The sequence below is a fragment of the Amblyomma mixtum genome, chromosome 3, assembly GCF_055824585.1.
Source record: "Amblyomma mixtum isolate Tamu chromosome 3, ASM5582458v1, whole genome shotgun sequence".
Lineage (NCBI taxonomy): Eukaryota > Metazoa > Arthropoda > Arachnida > Ixodida > Ixodidae > Amblyomma > Amblyomma mixtum.
The window spans coordinates 149934960-149951488 of NC_143014.1; the positions used below are offsets into that span (position 1 = coordinate 149934960).

Here is a 16529-nt window from a genome sequence, read left to right on the forward strand (position 1 = left end):
ATGTACGCGTTCCAAGCATACTTAGAAACTTCAAATTATTTCCTGTGCAGCCAATTTCCCTAATTTAAATCGTGGCGGCTCCCGCCTTTTTTTTAACTCGCCGCATATGGTAGCAGGAGTCAACTAACGCGTGGAGTGCCTTTCAGGCAGTCGCGTGGTGGCTTCGCTTTGATTTTGTTTGTTTAGGTTTCTGTGAATAAATAGTTCCAGCCAGAGACTACATAGCTGCAAATTAGGCCAACGGAAATAAAAATACGCGTGGACTCTGCTTTCGCCGATCACTGTGTATTACTCCGCCGATGGCAGAGCGGCAAGCCGCCACGGGACTGGCTGAACGGTTGCTCGACTCCTCCTACCGTCTGCGGCGAGTTCAAAATGAGGCGGGAGCCGGGACGTTTAATCCAATTTAAATTATGGAAATCGGCCGCACAGCACAATAATTCGAAGTTTGTAAGAATGCTTGGAACGTGTAGGTCGAGTTCCCGCAGTGAGTTCAGATTCCTCTTCAGTGCACCTTTAACTTTTAAGGCAGAGCTTAACCGCGTCTCCCAAGTTTTTCATGGTAGCTGTCTGAGTTCTACAGATACAAATTGGAAGCTAGCGAAGTTAGTTTCTTTAGTACTACATTGCCTGAATACACAGATTATGCATACACTCAGTTTACTGTTCAAATATTTACAGTGTGGAGTTGTCACGTCTTCTGCCAATTATGACCTGGGCAAAAATTACCTGAACGAACAATTATTTTCTAGAATGTTTGATGTAGATAAATTTACATATTTGATGTAGGAATGGCTGTGATGTCAAATTTTCAATGGTTCTTTAGCCCTTCACTCCTTACAATGAAGCATACCACCAATTCTACCATAGTAACCATGATGTGGATAGCCAGACACCCTGCCATCCCCAGTAATAGCCATGCTCATGAGCTGGCTAAAAGGCTTTCGAACTGTACTTCTGGGGATGATACGGCCTGCCAAGCCCCATCCACGGGCATCTGAGGCTGCTGAGCTATGTTCTCCTGTCTTCTCTCCTGCTTACATGGTGCACGGTACCAATATCTGCTGCCACGCTTCAGTCGCTCGACGCCATGTAATTATACACTCGACACCAGGTATTTATATGGCACCAACTACAAACTGGACCCATATCCCCCACCCCCCCTTCCCTTTTATACCAACTTGCACTCTCTTCTAGTTGCCTCACTGCCCCCCTACAGGGTCAAATCCGCTGTGTTGGCTAAACCTGGCTGACAGACTGAGATGAGGCCATTGCCTATAGGGCCACAGACTAGATCTCTGCCTGCGAAGCACTTTCCTATTTTTTTTTTCTGAATAACTGAATTATTCAGTCAAACACTGCCAGGCCTGTAGTGCTATGACTGATGCAGAGGACTGATGAAGAGGACCATGACAATTCTTGCCAAAGCAGAAGTGATTCATGGTGCAAATTACTGACACAGGCAAAAGCAAAAGGCATGAGCAAAAGAGCGTAAATTTTGTCATCCAAAGAATGTCACAAAATGCATGCCAATTGAATAGAAAAAAAAAGCTACATCTTCAGGGTGTTCTTGTAGCAAACTGCAGTGTCTACAGTATGCACAGTAGTTGAGAAGCTCTTGAGACGAACTGTTTCACTGTCAGGAATGAGCAAGGGAGCTGAATCTTCCCATTTTTTGGGCAGCTTAGCATTCTTGTCAGTGTAGATCAGCAAGTCAAATGCACCTGAAATAAAAGTGACAAAATGAAAACATTCTTCCAAAATTGTAGTGCTGGTTCTCATTGAAATGCAACATCATGGGGAATGCATGCTAGTCAAAAAGCCCAATGAGTCATATGGACATCTAATGAAAACAATACAGTAAATGACACGAACTGTGTCACTGATAGCAATTTTCAGTTTAATAAAGGCCCCATATTTGCTAGGCATACAATGTGCAATCAGTTTTGGCTTTGGCAAATACACAGCAGTTGGCATTTGTGAAACCCCAACGGGTCCCAATAAATCTGTTGCATGTTGGGATGTGTATTTTGGCACTGCTATCACTAATGAAAGCTTTAGTGGACATTCCTTGCAACAACATGGTACACGCCCTTCAGCACTCATTGTTACATACATTTTCTAATAAAAAGCTATGCTGTGTACAGAGTTCGTAGTGTTAAAACAACCATCAGAGACTACATGAGAGGCAATGACACTGAAGCAACAGTCTTGTGCTACCTACACAACTGCCTTAATGAGCACAACCGAGCTTTTTCTAGAACAAATTTGCATTACTAGCCACCAAATATGAGTGCCATTATGCCATCCTACCACAAAACAATGCTTGGCATGGTTTACGAACATGTTAAAAAGGTGCTCAATAAAAACATGATTGTATCATTAACACTTGATTAACACCTCTGTTACTATTAGTTGACAATCATGTACAGCAATGTTTAGAGCACTGCTGTAAAAGATATCGAGTACATTTTCCTTCATTACAAGTTTTTCTCACTTTGTAAGGTTTTGAATTTTAGCTCAAGCCTGGAGTTGATAAGTTACTAAAGTTAAGGAAATGAACTCTGTTCCTTACTTTCCAACGACTTGTTTGCAAATGTTCTACTTTCAAATGTACTTCTGGTGTAATACTGGACATATACACCCAGTCCAATCTTTAACTGGCATGATTCATGTAACCCTAAATGCACATTATAAAAGGCTTCTCACTGCTAAACCACTGGCATATTCATGCTGTAATTTGAAGAGCGTGGTGGCATTTGGTGATCAATTTTTTTTTCATATTATGCTTGAGTGGAGTGCTTGCCTGACTGGATCAAAATTATTAGAATCTGCATCGTCTGCACTACCATGAGCCAAAACAAGTGGCACATGCAGCAATGGTTCTGGTGATGATGATGATAGTGAATTTTTATGGCACAAAGGCATCTGCGGCCAAAGAGCGCCATGGCACAAGGTATTTCATTTGCTCAAGGTGGGATCAAAGACCCATTTCCCAAGCATTTCACCCTGACTAAGCCGAGCACCAGGCCAGGGGAAGCTTGTACCCATTGTATCACCGGTGGATACCCAGCGGCACTGGGGATCAAACTCCGCACCCCACGCATGCGAGGCGGATGCTCAAACCACTAGGCCACCGCTGCGGTGCAATGGTTCTGGTTCATCTCGCTTCCTCCTCTGGGTAAACTACTCCTCCTCCCATGCTAGACAAGTCATTTACCCAGAGTAAGCAAGACTGCACCACCAGAACCACTGCTACGTATTCCCCTTCTTTTGGCTCTTCATAGCCGCAGACGATGAAGAGTACTAATAATTTTGATTTAATCAAGCAATTACTCCACTCAAGCATAATATTAAAAAAAAAAAGAAAACACCAAATGCCACCACACACGTCAAATTACAGCTTGAATATGCCAGCAGTTTAGCTGAGAGAAGCCTTTTACAAGGTGCAATTAGGGATGCAAAAATCGTGCCAGTTAAAAGATTTGGCCGGGTGTACAATCCCCAATTCATTGTAATGAAACCCACAACAGTCAATCCTGCTTTGCAGATTTAAGCTTCAAGTACAACTATTCGAAGTTACTGGTGCCACGAAAAAAAAACTGAATTATGCAGGTGTTCAAATTAAACAAGCATAGCAAAAAAATATAAAAGAATCATTGGCAAAAAAATTCCGTTGAGGGAAAGCGCTACCTTTATTGACAAACTATGCGATTATTTCAAGTGATCAAAGGTGTTAAACTAATGCTCTAACCCCGGCAAACCACATAAAGAAGTGGCACAGGCTGCTGTGGCGTGCAATCAACTTGTCACAAGCACTGAGCAAGAATGGTAGAGTTGCAGGACACACCCTGACACTGCTAGGCATGGGAGGTGCTTCAATGGCAAAGCTTCCACTAGATGCTGCCTTGACAAGGCAATGAGAGCGCTTGACACTGAAACCGGCATTCCCTCCTCCAGTGCAGTGAAGCACGTCTCCTCTGCAGGCACGTGTCTGTTGTGTTGCATTTAGTAGTATTGTATGTACACTGTTTCATACTCGTCAAATTCTCTTTGGCCTCTTCAGACTATTACAATACCAAGAACCTAATCTGACCTAAGCTTGCATACACTTAATATGGAACCATGAACAAGCATTAGCTGACACCACAATATTGCTTAAAACTGATCTGCCTGTGCAAGTTATTTCTGCGCAGCTATTACTTCATTCATGGACTTCGTCCAAAGCGTGTGTTCCTAGGATGTCTTATGTCACTGTAGTTGTTTAGAAGTTTTCTACAGTTCTATTGTAATATGAAAGCCATCTTAATTTTGTGTTTGTATGGAGTGAAAAACTAGATCAAACTGTTTACGGCCCCGTGACTTGGGGAATGTCTGTTTTTGACCGAGGGAGCTCCGCCAACTATCCGACATGGACGGCCAGGGCTGCCCTAGGTCATGTGCATCCCCCGCAGATGCCCCTGCGGAGCAGAAACCCATGCAATACAAACTCTACTGTCACGTTGCAACTATGGCAGCTTTCCCGCATGCTATGTAGCAAATGTCCCTTCCTGGTAGTGGTGCACTATGTGCCGGCAATTTTAACAGCCACGTGTGTGGAACGTGTGTGGAATTAGCATGTGTGGAATGGTGATACAGCCAAAATGAAACTCATACTCCATCAGTGCTTCGCCGCCACCATGTACTGGCGCCTCCCGGCATGTTGCACCCACGGCTGACGCCGAGCACACTTATGGGTGGAGTGAAACTTGTTGTGGCTGTTAGTGCAGTTTCATTGCCGCTGCGTGGGAGCGTGAATGACTGAAGGCGCGAAAACGAAACTATGCACGTGCAGCACTGTTGCGCATGTTGGCTCTGAGGTGTTTCTGTACTCTGAGTTTTCCCTGTCGCCTGCAGCTTAAAAATGCACTTTCTAGGTACCAATAGACAAGGATTGTGTAGGATAAAAGTGGCCATCCCGAAAATAGTGCAGAAACACGCACACATGCCCAAACTTTGCCCGCCTCGTGCGTTTGCCCACTCCGCTGCTGCCTCCCTGCCACCAAAATGAAACTAATGCCCCTTAAAATAAAATAATGCCCCTGGGCGCTGCAGGTACTTGTATAAATAAAATAAATAAACAGCTGCTCAAGCAGCCATTGCAGGTCGTTTAGGACTTTCTGTGCATGCATACGATCGAGAGAACCACAAAGCCTTGCAAATTCCGAAGAAGTGCATTTCCCTTGCTAGAAGAAAAAAACAAAAAAAAGGCAGCAGGCAATTTTTTTTTTTTTCATGCCTGCTTCCCGACTGGTATGTTTAATTTTCTATGGCCCCATGAAAAACGTTAACATTGGGGTTGCGCTGTATAAAGAGATGTTCGCTCCCTAAACTCTTCCCCAAGCTCCAAAATCATCTGACCACCCGAATCCCAAATAATATTTATAGCTACGCCAACGGCCATTTCCAAGCACATCTCTGAGCAGCTACCCATGCTTCAATACTGTGCTAGTATTTCATACAATGTTTACATTTACTTATTCCATCCACTCCTATTGGGCACATAATAAACAAATAAAATAAAACTGTGCCAAGATTATTATTAGCCACAAAGCCGTACTGCACCCACCATTACCATGTAAAAAAAAGAAAAGATCATACTGAGGTAAAAATAAAAAATTCCACACAGGCACTTAATTACGTGTGGTAATGCAAAAGCATCACTGTTCCTGGGTGTACTGACACCCACCCGCATGCCTATGACACCCCCCCAAACGCTGTACGATATGTGGCTGCATCACAATGTTGATACAAAAATTGGTTTTTGAGGAAAGGAAATGGCACAGTAACTGTCATCCCGGTGGACACCTCAACCATGCCTTAAGGGAAGGGGTTAAAAAGTCTGGGAAGGCATACAACTGAAGGTGCATACGTCGTCGGTTTGAATCCCTGTTACAAGCTAGCCTCCAACTTGACTAGCACATGTAAGCTACTCGTATATGCAACGAGAAATCATAGGACACTATCCGGAACGCTGTACGACAAATAGCTGTGTGGCAATTTTGGTACAAATGTTGTCGGGAAAACTGCCGCCACATGGAGATCAGCCAGTCGCGGTGTTTGGCTTGCTGCGTGTGTCATACGGCCGCTTGGCGACGTCACCCTATTTTTGCAACGAGAAATCGTATGACACTATCCGGAATGCTGTACGACAAACAGCTGTGTGGCAATTTTGGTACAAATGTTGTCGGGAAAACTGCCACCACATGGAGGTCAGCCAGTGGCGGTGTTTGGCTTGCTGCGTGTGTCATACGGCCGCTTGGCGACGTCACCCTATTTTTGCAACGAGAAATCGTATGACACTATCCGGAACGCTGTACGACAAACAGCTGTGTGGCAATGTTGGTACAAATGTTGTCGGGAAAACTGCCACCACATGGAGATCAGCCAGTCGCGGTGTTTGGCTTGCTGCGTGTGTCATACGGCTGCTTGGCGACGTCACCCTATTTTTGCAACGAGAAATCGTATGACACTATCCGGAACGCTGTACGACAAACAGCTGTGTGGCAATTTTGGTACAAATGTTGTCGGGAAAACTGCCACCACATGGAGGTCAGCCAGTGGCGGTGTTCGGCTTGCTGCGTGTGTCATACGGCCGCTTGGTGACGTCACCCTATTTTTCTTGCCATCGCTGCGATTTTCTGTACTATCTGTGGGTACACACACTAACACACACCGTCAGCTTTTTTCATAATGGGACCGGTACTAATGACTTTGCATTAATGACATTACAAAAACACAGACCTAAACACTTGGAGGACATACGTAAAAAGAAAAAAAAACATTAAATGTCCTTACATGATGTTTCCAGAATTGGCAGGTAAGTGACACTAGCCACAATTTGCCGAATGACGTTCTTGATTTCATTCTGGATCTCACTCAACTCCTTTTCCTTAGGCTTACTGCATGAAAAAAACAAACAATCATAATTATTACATGCTGATAGGTCGGGGGTTCGATTCCCCCGCCTCGACTTCGGGAGGTGATGGGTTCGACTCCCGCCACCGGCCGGGTACCCACCGGTTTTCTCAAAATGGGTACAAGCTATGGCCCGGCCTGGTGCTCAGCTTACTAGGGCTACATTGCTTGGGAAAGGAGCCTGCGCCTTCAAATCCCGTCACTGTGGGCAGAGAGTCGTGTAGACAAAGCGAAAAAAAAGGGCCACAAATTGGGCCTGAAGTTGGCTTGTATCGACAGAATACCAGCTCCTGATTACAAAAACACCACTCATACTGACAACAAAGCTCTTTTAACGTAGAAAAGAGCAAGAACCAAAATACAGGTATCGCCGCCACAGGCCAAACTCGCAAGTACAAGCGTGATGACGTCATAGGACAAAACAGTGTTGCTAGAACCAATGGTTCTAGTAACACCGGGACACGAGAAGCCCCGAATCACTGAGGCGCAGCCAACGCATGCGCAAATCTCCTTGAAGTCGTCAGATGGTGCCACGTACCCGGCAGCTACGCGCGCACCTGTAGCATCGGGACCAATCAGCGCCTGCTCACCGGCGGTAGGCGGGCTCCCAGTATTCCGCTAACGGTAACAAGGTACACGGTATGCTAAAGGTGTTTATTTGCGAGAACTTCGTTGACGACTTTGAGAACGGGATCCATCGTAACGCTGGCAAAACGCCGGTGCAAACGTTAAAGAAGCAACGGTAGCGACGGCCGCAATAGCCGATAGATGCCTTCAACGTGCGGCCGGCGGTAGCTTTCTTTTCGGCTGCTGCTAGGCTGCTCTGCTGGCCGTCAGAAATCACGGAGTCTGCGTTACGTCATGTGCACGTCATGTTTCACGTCACTTAGTCCTGTGTCGTCATAAGAGAGTCCCAAGTTTGAATCAGAGTGGCGGGAAAAATTTTTTCAACTTCGAATCCAAATTTCTTAGAAATAAATGCATCTTTCGCTGCCGGCCAAGTGGCAACAAAGCCATGAAATGCCGAACTATCGGATTTTGCTATAAAAAAATTATTAATAGAGCTCTCCTCAGTGTCCCTTTAAACCAGCCTTGCAACATGCCAGTCCACCTCGTAGAAACACGTACATATTTTCCACATAGTGAGTGCAGTCAAAAACTTACACGGCATTTCCCTTGTTGGCAGGCAGGATCACATTGCCCCCATTTCTTGGAAGCACTGTTAGTACTCTTTGCCAGCAAGACTAAGCATACCAGTCTTGAGTTTGGCTTCAAAAGCACTTCAATGACCCAAAATGAGCTTCACCCTGCTACTTAATAACAACCATCAGTACAACAAGCTCAACGGCATAATGAAAAGTAGCGCTAGGTCAGACAGGACAAAATGAAGAGGACACCACATGCGCTCTTCGTTTTGTCCTGTCTGATCGAGCACCACTTTTTGTCATGATGCACCAACTCGCCCAAACAGCTACCTTTATCAACAGCAATAGGCCACGCAGGCAGCATCTGGACCAGTGCTGAGGTTGCAATTAAGAAGGCTATGCTCTACTAAACCCAGCAGGTGCAAGGACAGGTGGCACGCTGCAGCCCCTCCCCCAGAAGCCACGATGGAAAAGAAAAGTGCACAGCCACTCACTACATCTGTGCATCAGCAAAACGCAAGAATATTACGTAACTGCAACATTCAAGTGACCCACACCCCTTCCAGCAAGCTGAAAGAGCCATTTGTACAAGTAAACGATCTCAGAGAAGATAAGTTACCCAGGAATTATCTGCAAAATTTCCTGTAGCAACTGTGATGCTGCTTATGTTGGTGAAACAAGAAATTTCAAAAATCTTTGAAGCAACACGAGTATGAAAGAAATAAAGTAACGAGAAAAACGCACCTTTCAACACACTATCTGAGCATCATGATAAAAAGGGGCCAGAGAAACTATGATTCCACTTGTGTAATTGCAAAAGATAAAACCTTTATTTTTTATGCCCCTATTTGTGGAGTTGCTGCACATGCAAATAATAACTCATGAGGTAAACCCAATGCAGGGTGAGCTGCCCAAGATATACATATGCTCCATGCATCACTTTTTCCCTTTGTAAGCAAATGGTTTTTGAAAATAGCATCACTGAACAAGGCCATATGGCCATCAGGACATCAGGGTGCTGTTGCCTTTAATTTCACTTCTTCCGCTTTGGCAATGCTTGTTTTCACATATCAACAATTACCTGTTCTCAGTGATGTCCTCCTCTGACTGAATTCGGAACTCCCATCTTTCTAAAGTTTCCTTGGTGCTAGTAGCAGAGATTACCAGCACCACCCGGTGAACAATTTTGGCCTCGAGCCACTCTGTAATGAGCCCAAAGCCAAGCAATCAAGACAAGAGTATAGGAACCTTTTTAATCACAATGTCATACACGTCCTTAACACCACTGCTTAGTTATAATGACGAATAGCAAGAAAAAAGAATAAGGCAAGAAAAGTCATTCTAATTTCCCTAAGCAGCCCACTTATTGCAGTTATTCAAGGTGTGTTCAATGGAAAACCAGAATGTATTTTTTTTTAAAAGACTTATTCAAGGCACTTTTATGAAAACATAAAATTACCATTAACCAACATAACTCCCTCCTAAATCAATGCACTTGCACTAGTGCTTGGCTAGTGTGCACATTATTATACAGTCAAGCTCACTTATAATGACTGCAGTTATAACGAACGCTCGGTTATTATGAACGAGGGCAGTGCGAGTCAAAATATCTCACAAGGCAATGGCACTGCATCTCAGACACAACAAACACTAGTGGGTGCACAACTCTGTTAACAGCAAATGAGGAGGTGCTATAAACTTGGCCCCGCAGTCAAAAACTATTGCTTCTTGCAGGAGCGAGTGTGTCTCCTGGCCTCTGTGTCACCCCCTCCCCACTTCCTGTAGAAATTAGGCAGTGGCCTAAAAAAAACCAAAACAATAAAAATAAGTAACAAATGTGGGATGTATCAAATACCGGCAAAGTTTTTTACCATATGCAGCCAGAAAGAAAAATATGTCTTGAAGGGAGACGCCTGGCACTGATGGAAAGTGCAGTAAGCTTCATGTTAGCAGCTTTCTGTCCCCGAGCATGAACAGCAGCGACCGGTGGTCGCCATTTGTCATTGAGAAGACTTGCAAGGTGCAATGCTTTGGAAGCTACGTTCTCGTACACTACACGTAAGACACAAAGGCCTGAACGATGCACTTTTTTTTTTTTATTTATTATTCTACAAATGTGCCGCTCGGTATAGGGCATGGGGATGATAAGCGATTTGTTCACAGAGTGGCTTGTTGAGTTCAACCATGACATGGCAAGAAAAAAAATAGGAAGGTCCTTTTCATGCTCTACAACCATGTGGCATGCTGCCTTCCCTCACTACAGTGACCACCCTCTTCTGCTAGCAAACATAACGACCAAGACCAACCATTTGACATGGGCATAATCCATGTGCTCAAGATGTCCTGTCAGCGGCGCATCACTAGTGCATACTGATAGCAATTGACTGACCAGGTACCGCGACATCCCAGTTTGAATTTCTCTGCTCCCCACTGCGGAAGTCCCATGGATGGAACTGGCTACGGAGTGCATCAAGAATTGCTTCCAAAAGGGAGAGTTTAGGAACTCAGAAACACCATCATACACATGTGGCCTGGGATGATTTTAGTGGTGATGACGCCAACATCGGAAAGCCATACACTGACGAACACAACAGTATGCGAAGTACGAAAACTCTCACACTACTAGGAATCTGATCAGGACCGACGAGGAGGGCGGCCTACCATCTGCTACCATGTTTGCTTCCATTGCGATTACTTATATCGCATACCTAAGTCAACTTGTTGGCAGCAGGAGTATTGGCGAGGAGCATCTGACTGCGCTAGAGGGCTCAGAAAGCGCCGTAATAGGGTCTGGTTTGAATAAACAGACATGCATAAAGGACTAACACTGTCAGAATTTGTATTTTTGGCTGTAATATGGGCAGTCCACTTACTATGAACCTTGGCTATAACGAACATAATCAACGCAACCATCAGGTTCATTTTCACATGGGTGCACAGCCGTCCGTCCACCATTGCATAGGTGAGGAATTTCTTCCCCTTAGCACATCTTTAAGTGGACCAAGATGTGGAAATTCAACAGTGTGAGGTGAGGAACTAAGCAGGGTGTGGGACACACACAAATCGCACTTCTTCAATAGTTGACACTGTTGCTGCAGCAGGAGGCACACTCCCAATGTCAAATACCCACACCCATCTGGTGAATAGGTGGCTTAAAACTGTCCTTGAGTGGGCTGGAACAGGCGTGAGAAGTTGCAATGCTTCGATGGGCATGCGGTGCTCTAATATCAGCTCCTTGTGATCTCAGAACAAAGTCAACATCACTTCTCCAGCAGACCTCTGCACACTCAATTTTGACTGTTTTGAGAATGGCACCGTTCCATTCTTTTTTGCTTTCGCTGGCTCTCAGAAGTGAACCCAGCTCTCAACCCCAGTGACAATACACTGGAGAAATGTTTCAGCATCTGCCTCAATACTGGCGCAGCAGCTCTTGGCAAGCATCAACATGGGGTTCACTTTAAATTTAGAAGTCAGTCGCTTTGGTATTCACCTTGCACAAATTTTTACATACATGAGCTCATCATGAATGATAGGATAGGCTAATTCAACGCTCAGGTTCAGTAGTGATGGCATGTCCTTACTGCGACATGCCAGTTGTAATGTTTCACATTCTCCTTAACTACCATGAGTGCCCGTCTTGTGTTTCAAACATCTTTGACACTAGAATTTATTGGTCTGCTTCAAGACTTGTGTACAGCTCACTCAGCTGTTAGTCTATTTACTTGTTACACAATGAATCTCGATAGGTTAATCATGTGGCACCCATGCTGCACGAAAACCTTACACAGCATTGTGCTGCTCTTGCTTGGTGTAACATTGCAAAGATGCCATCATTTGTCAAACTTTCTGGACATTAGATGCTACAGTGCTCTACCGATGCCTATCATAGGCATACAGTGCCATCATTCGATAGCACATTCACATACCTGACACACACATTGTTTGCACAAGCAATTTGCAATAAAGCTTTTCCGGCTTCCCACTGGACACCTCTTGTTTCACTGCACTCTTCTTGCCACTGCAAACAACCCCTGCCAATAAGGTGTAAACTAGCCAATGTGCATGTCCTGAGCTCATTGTAAAAGTTTACTCCAGTGTTCATAATCATTACTTTTGTCACAGGTTGCTATAGCTACAACAGCTGGCTGCTGTTCATAATCTGACTGGATACTCCCATTCAACACCATCTGCACAGGGATGAATAAAAAAGAGCACAAAAGTAGTGTACTAGCCTTTGAGCTGCATCAAAACATTATCCAGGTATCCCTGTAGAGCTTTATCAGTCGTAATGAGTATGGCCAAGCCATACTTCTGAACGGTTGTAAACATGTCCGGTGGGTACACACCCCGCTGGTAGAGGATACTGTTGATCCCATAATCTGCATGGAATGAGTGAACACGGAATAAGTGGCCTGTCATCCAACTCCATGCAGCAACCAATCTACAATAGTATACTTTGCCAAGCTTGATCCTTCACATGCATTTCACAAAGAGGACTTCCATCAGGCACCTAGTATATTCTTTGGCAATGTCTACTTACTGTTCACTAGCCTTTATATTTTCTTTTCTGTTCAAACTTGGCACTTCTAATCAACGCTACACTATCCACCAGCTCTATTTTTCACTTCCCTGGCTGCACTGAAGAGTCCCTACACGAACCTCAATGCTTGGAATGAACGTGCAGAGAATAGGCATGATTATAGAGCCAATATCGTAATGTGACACCAATGAAACTACACACAGCATGCACACTGTAGCAGTGTTGCTCTCCTTGGTCACTGCCAGTGATGTCCAAGAGGGTGTCACAATGTCAATTTATCGGAGCTTGTAGTGGTGGTGGACAATGAATGCACAGAAACTTTAGCAGTATGTGACGCCCCGCGATGCAAAAAAATGAGCAAGAGCAAAGAAAAAACACACTGTAACTATCAGTTCAATGTGGTTCAAAAGTGTTTTAAACAGGTATTTTTGTTCTAACATGATTTATTTAACAGCCACACTACAGTAAACATACTTTGTCTCATTTCTTGCAATACATGCAACAATGACTTTTTTGCAACCATTACCATCACAATCAGTCAGTTTAAGTGTACTGCAGGACAAATGCCTCTCCCAGTGATCCCCCTCCCCCCCCACCACCACCTCATTCTCTCACGGCTAGATTTCCCTTCCCTTGACATCCACTCTGTTACACTATAAGGCACAGGGTAAATGGACAGGGAACTAATGAAATGCAGTTTCAATACTCCATTGCCACAGCTGAGGATAATATGAGACATGTTAATGACCAACATTAATTTCCAGCCCACTTCATAAGTACTATAGGGCTTCAAGCATATAGCAACATTAACTTCATAAAATGTAGAAATGACAGCCATGCAAACATAACACCACACACACAGAAATCATGTGGAGCCACAAGCCTTGGAGTTCCTGCGAATGATGGCCAAGATGGCAGCTACTCCTGTAGACCACATATAGCTTATGCTAATGTCAATGCTTTTGCCATCCAAAACTTATCTGCATTCACTTCATTGGTAAGCATTCATAGCAACAGTTAGCACTAACTTTGGCAAAAAATTGAAGGTTCAAAGGTACAACCTTCGTTTTCGACACATACAAACCACACAATATGGTACTGAAGAGTGGAGGATTTAGAGATATACCGCACTCTCTTGTAGTTTCAGACATTTCTGCAAACAAAATACAACTGAACTGCAGCCCAGGCACTACTATTTACAAGTTTCACAACCTATAAGGGGTGCCAGTGATAATCCAACATGGCTGCCCAAGAGATGATCCAACGGCAGCGCTAACCTTGTGCTGTGCTGCCTGAGGCTGCATTAAAATGTTTGTGAGTGTGTGCTGCTTATGCGGAGGAGCTCTTAGTGCAGGACCCGTTTTGTGCTGAGACGCGAGGATGTGCATGATATCGTCAGTCAGCATACAGGCCATCTGTGCGCAAACACCACAGATGCGATAGAAACCATCCTACTCAAGTGTGGCTGGTCTGGTATGCAAAACATTCGGCTGGTGACAGTGTGGAGCGGCAGCTCTAATCACACAAAGAAAGGCGGCTGGGACACCTGTGCAGAGAGAAAATGTCCGGCTTTTATCCTATTCATGGTGGTTGCGAACAACAGCGTTCCAAAATATTCACAGTCAGTGGAAACGTTTTTCACCAGATTTCAGCACATACACCATCACATCTAGCTTGTCTAGGCAAGCAAAACACAAAAAACCGTCTAGACGCAAGAAGAATACAAAGTAGCAGTGATGGTCTGCAGTGTGCCTTTCAGTCCCGTAGGTTTCTTTGGAGCATTACAGGTAGGTGACGATTTTTACTGACGTAACTTGTGAACCAGTCCTGACGGTAATATTGTAGAGCACCGATCACTTTTGACAAGCGAGGTAGCACAGACTTTTAAGTGAAGCAATGTTACTACTTCCTTAGTGCCAAAAATGTTCCGGAAGTAGCTTCACTTCCCCGCAAAGTTCAATAGACTCCAATTTTAGTGCGCATTCAGCTAATACCGATTACAAGCGTTGCACACATTGAATCATGCAAGTAACATTTTTTTTTTTCATTTCTTAAAAGAGTACCTGTACAGTCAAGTGGTTGCTACTGCAAAATGTTGCCTTCAAGGGCAGTTCCCAATTTACGTCAGTCAAGATCACTGCTCACCAGTGGTACACTAAAAGAAATAATCGGGGCAGAAATGCACACTGAAAACTGCCACAGCCTTGGTCACAGGTTTTGTAATGCAAACTTTGACTATGCTGCAAATTTAAAGCCGCTGTAAGGTGGGGTTTATCGGGGGAGCTTCGTAACGGCAGCAGGGCCAACAGCAGTTCCGAGATCAGCTTGTCCAGCCAGGAGCGTGCAGCAAGCGATGGCCATGCGGCTCGAGCGTGTGCCGTCGTCTTCCTTACACCGCGCACAAAACGTGACCGATTGAAAGAACACAACCAGTAGAACAGCTACAGCGCTAGTGCTGTCACTTGTGCGTTTCTTCGTAGTCACCATTCCGTCGTGCTGCTTTAAATTTTCACGATGAATAACCAGCATGACCACACTGAAATTTCAATTAACTTGATTATCCACTCCTCCTTGAGCTTGGAATTAGAGGGTACACATGCAAGTTTATCTAGCCTTTGACCGACAGTTCAAGCACTGCAATATAGAGAAAATGCGATTGCTGTACGGTTTCTGCCCATATTGTGTGCGTTACAGGCGCGCTTGGATGCTAAGTTAACGACATAAAAAAGTCGCACCCAGTAGAAAAAGAAAAACTGCAAGTTCCAAAAATACAACCGGTAACTGAGTGGTCCCAACTGCGTTTCTGAAACTAGTAAATGCTCCATTTTGAAGCAGGGTAGGTACGGCGCTCGTATGTGACAACGTAACCGCGCTATGCTGGCCTTCGCAGCAGTGTCGCGATCACAGTGGTTATGCTATTACAGTGCTACCAGACTATTGGGCTCTCCCTGCCAGCGTCTTCGCTACGTGACAAAAAAAAATAAAAAGGAAGGCAAGTGAGGGGCATGATCAGCTTGCGCAGCAGCTTCACTTTTCCCTGCCAAATCCAGCTGCTATCAACGGGCAGACGCATGTCAGCGCGGCCACAGTAAACGGGACTGTCCAACACGTTCCTGACAGCAGCATGCAATGAAAAGGCAAAAACCGCACTGTACAACAAACTTACAGCACACGAACGTCTCCTACTCGCAGGCACAAGACAAATCGCGCAGAAAAAAAGCTCTAGGACTTACTGAAGAATTCGGAGACTATTTGGGCTGAGCCTTTCAGGGTAATTGCATTCTGAGTTACTGTTGCTGACCTCTGCATCATAATAAAAGGCGTATCACGGCCTAGCTCTTGATGTTTTCAAAAGCAGAGAAAAAAGCTTCGAGCTAGACCAGCTAGACTTCGAACGCAAACGTCTAACCGCCGCTAAGATGCCGTGGCCGGACCGCCGCTGCAGCCACCAATGGTAGGGGATTCTATTCAACCCACCAATGAGGCACCGATTTGGAATAAAGCTGGTAGTGCTGGCAATGCCGGTGCCATTAAACGCGTTAACGTCACAGAAAGAGATTTTTTTTTTCTTAAGGGCTATTTTGTGATGGCTTTAAAATAGTAGATAGTAGGTCAGATTTTATTAAGTTACATTACATGATTTACTGTAGTACATGCATACTTTGTTGTTTGGATAGTGTGATGTAGAATGGGTTCCACCGAACGGTTTCGCCGTACCTATTATAGAGATAACATACTGACTTTCATAAAAGCCTAACGACATTAAATAATCTCGCGTTGCAGCCGATTCATAACAAGATGAAAAATATGCCTGAAGACAGGGTGAGCCGTAAAAGCCTACAACAGATGTCACGGAGGCACGAACGGTTTCGACCAATCAGCGTGAA

At 44.6% G+C, this 16529-nt stretch overlaps 1 protein-coding gene across 2 annotated transcripts; it reads right to left on the reverse strand.

Moving 5' to 3' along the window:
- Window positions 1–1471: 1471 nt before the first annotated feature.
- On the reverse strand, window positions 1472–16095 carry mad2 (mitotic arrest deficient 2). Of its 2 annotated transcripts, XM_089581517.1 has the most exons (6): window positions 15876–16082; window positions 14098–14188; window positions 12335–12481; window positions 9184–9304; window positions 6838–6941; window positions 1472–1724 (listed from the first exon to the last, which is right to left on the reverse strand). In XM_089581517.1, exons 2-6 carry the CDS (start codon window positions 14126–14128, stop codon window positions 1552–1554), a joined length of 576 nt encoding a protein of 191 aa, XP_089437643.1. In that variant the 5' UTR covers window positions 14129–14188; window positions 15876–16082; the 3' UTR covers window positions 1472–1551. The 2 variants fall into 2 exon arrangements, with proteins under 2 accessions (XP_089437643.1, XP_089437642.1); XM_089581516.1 differs by lacking the exon at window positions 14098–14188 and having other exon boundaries at window positions 15876–16095.
- Window positions 16096–16529: the final 434 nt, after the last annotated feature.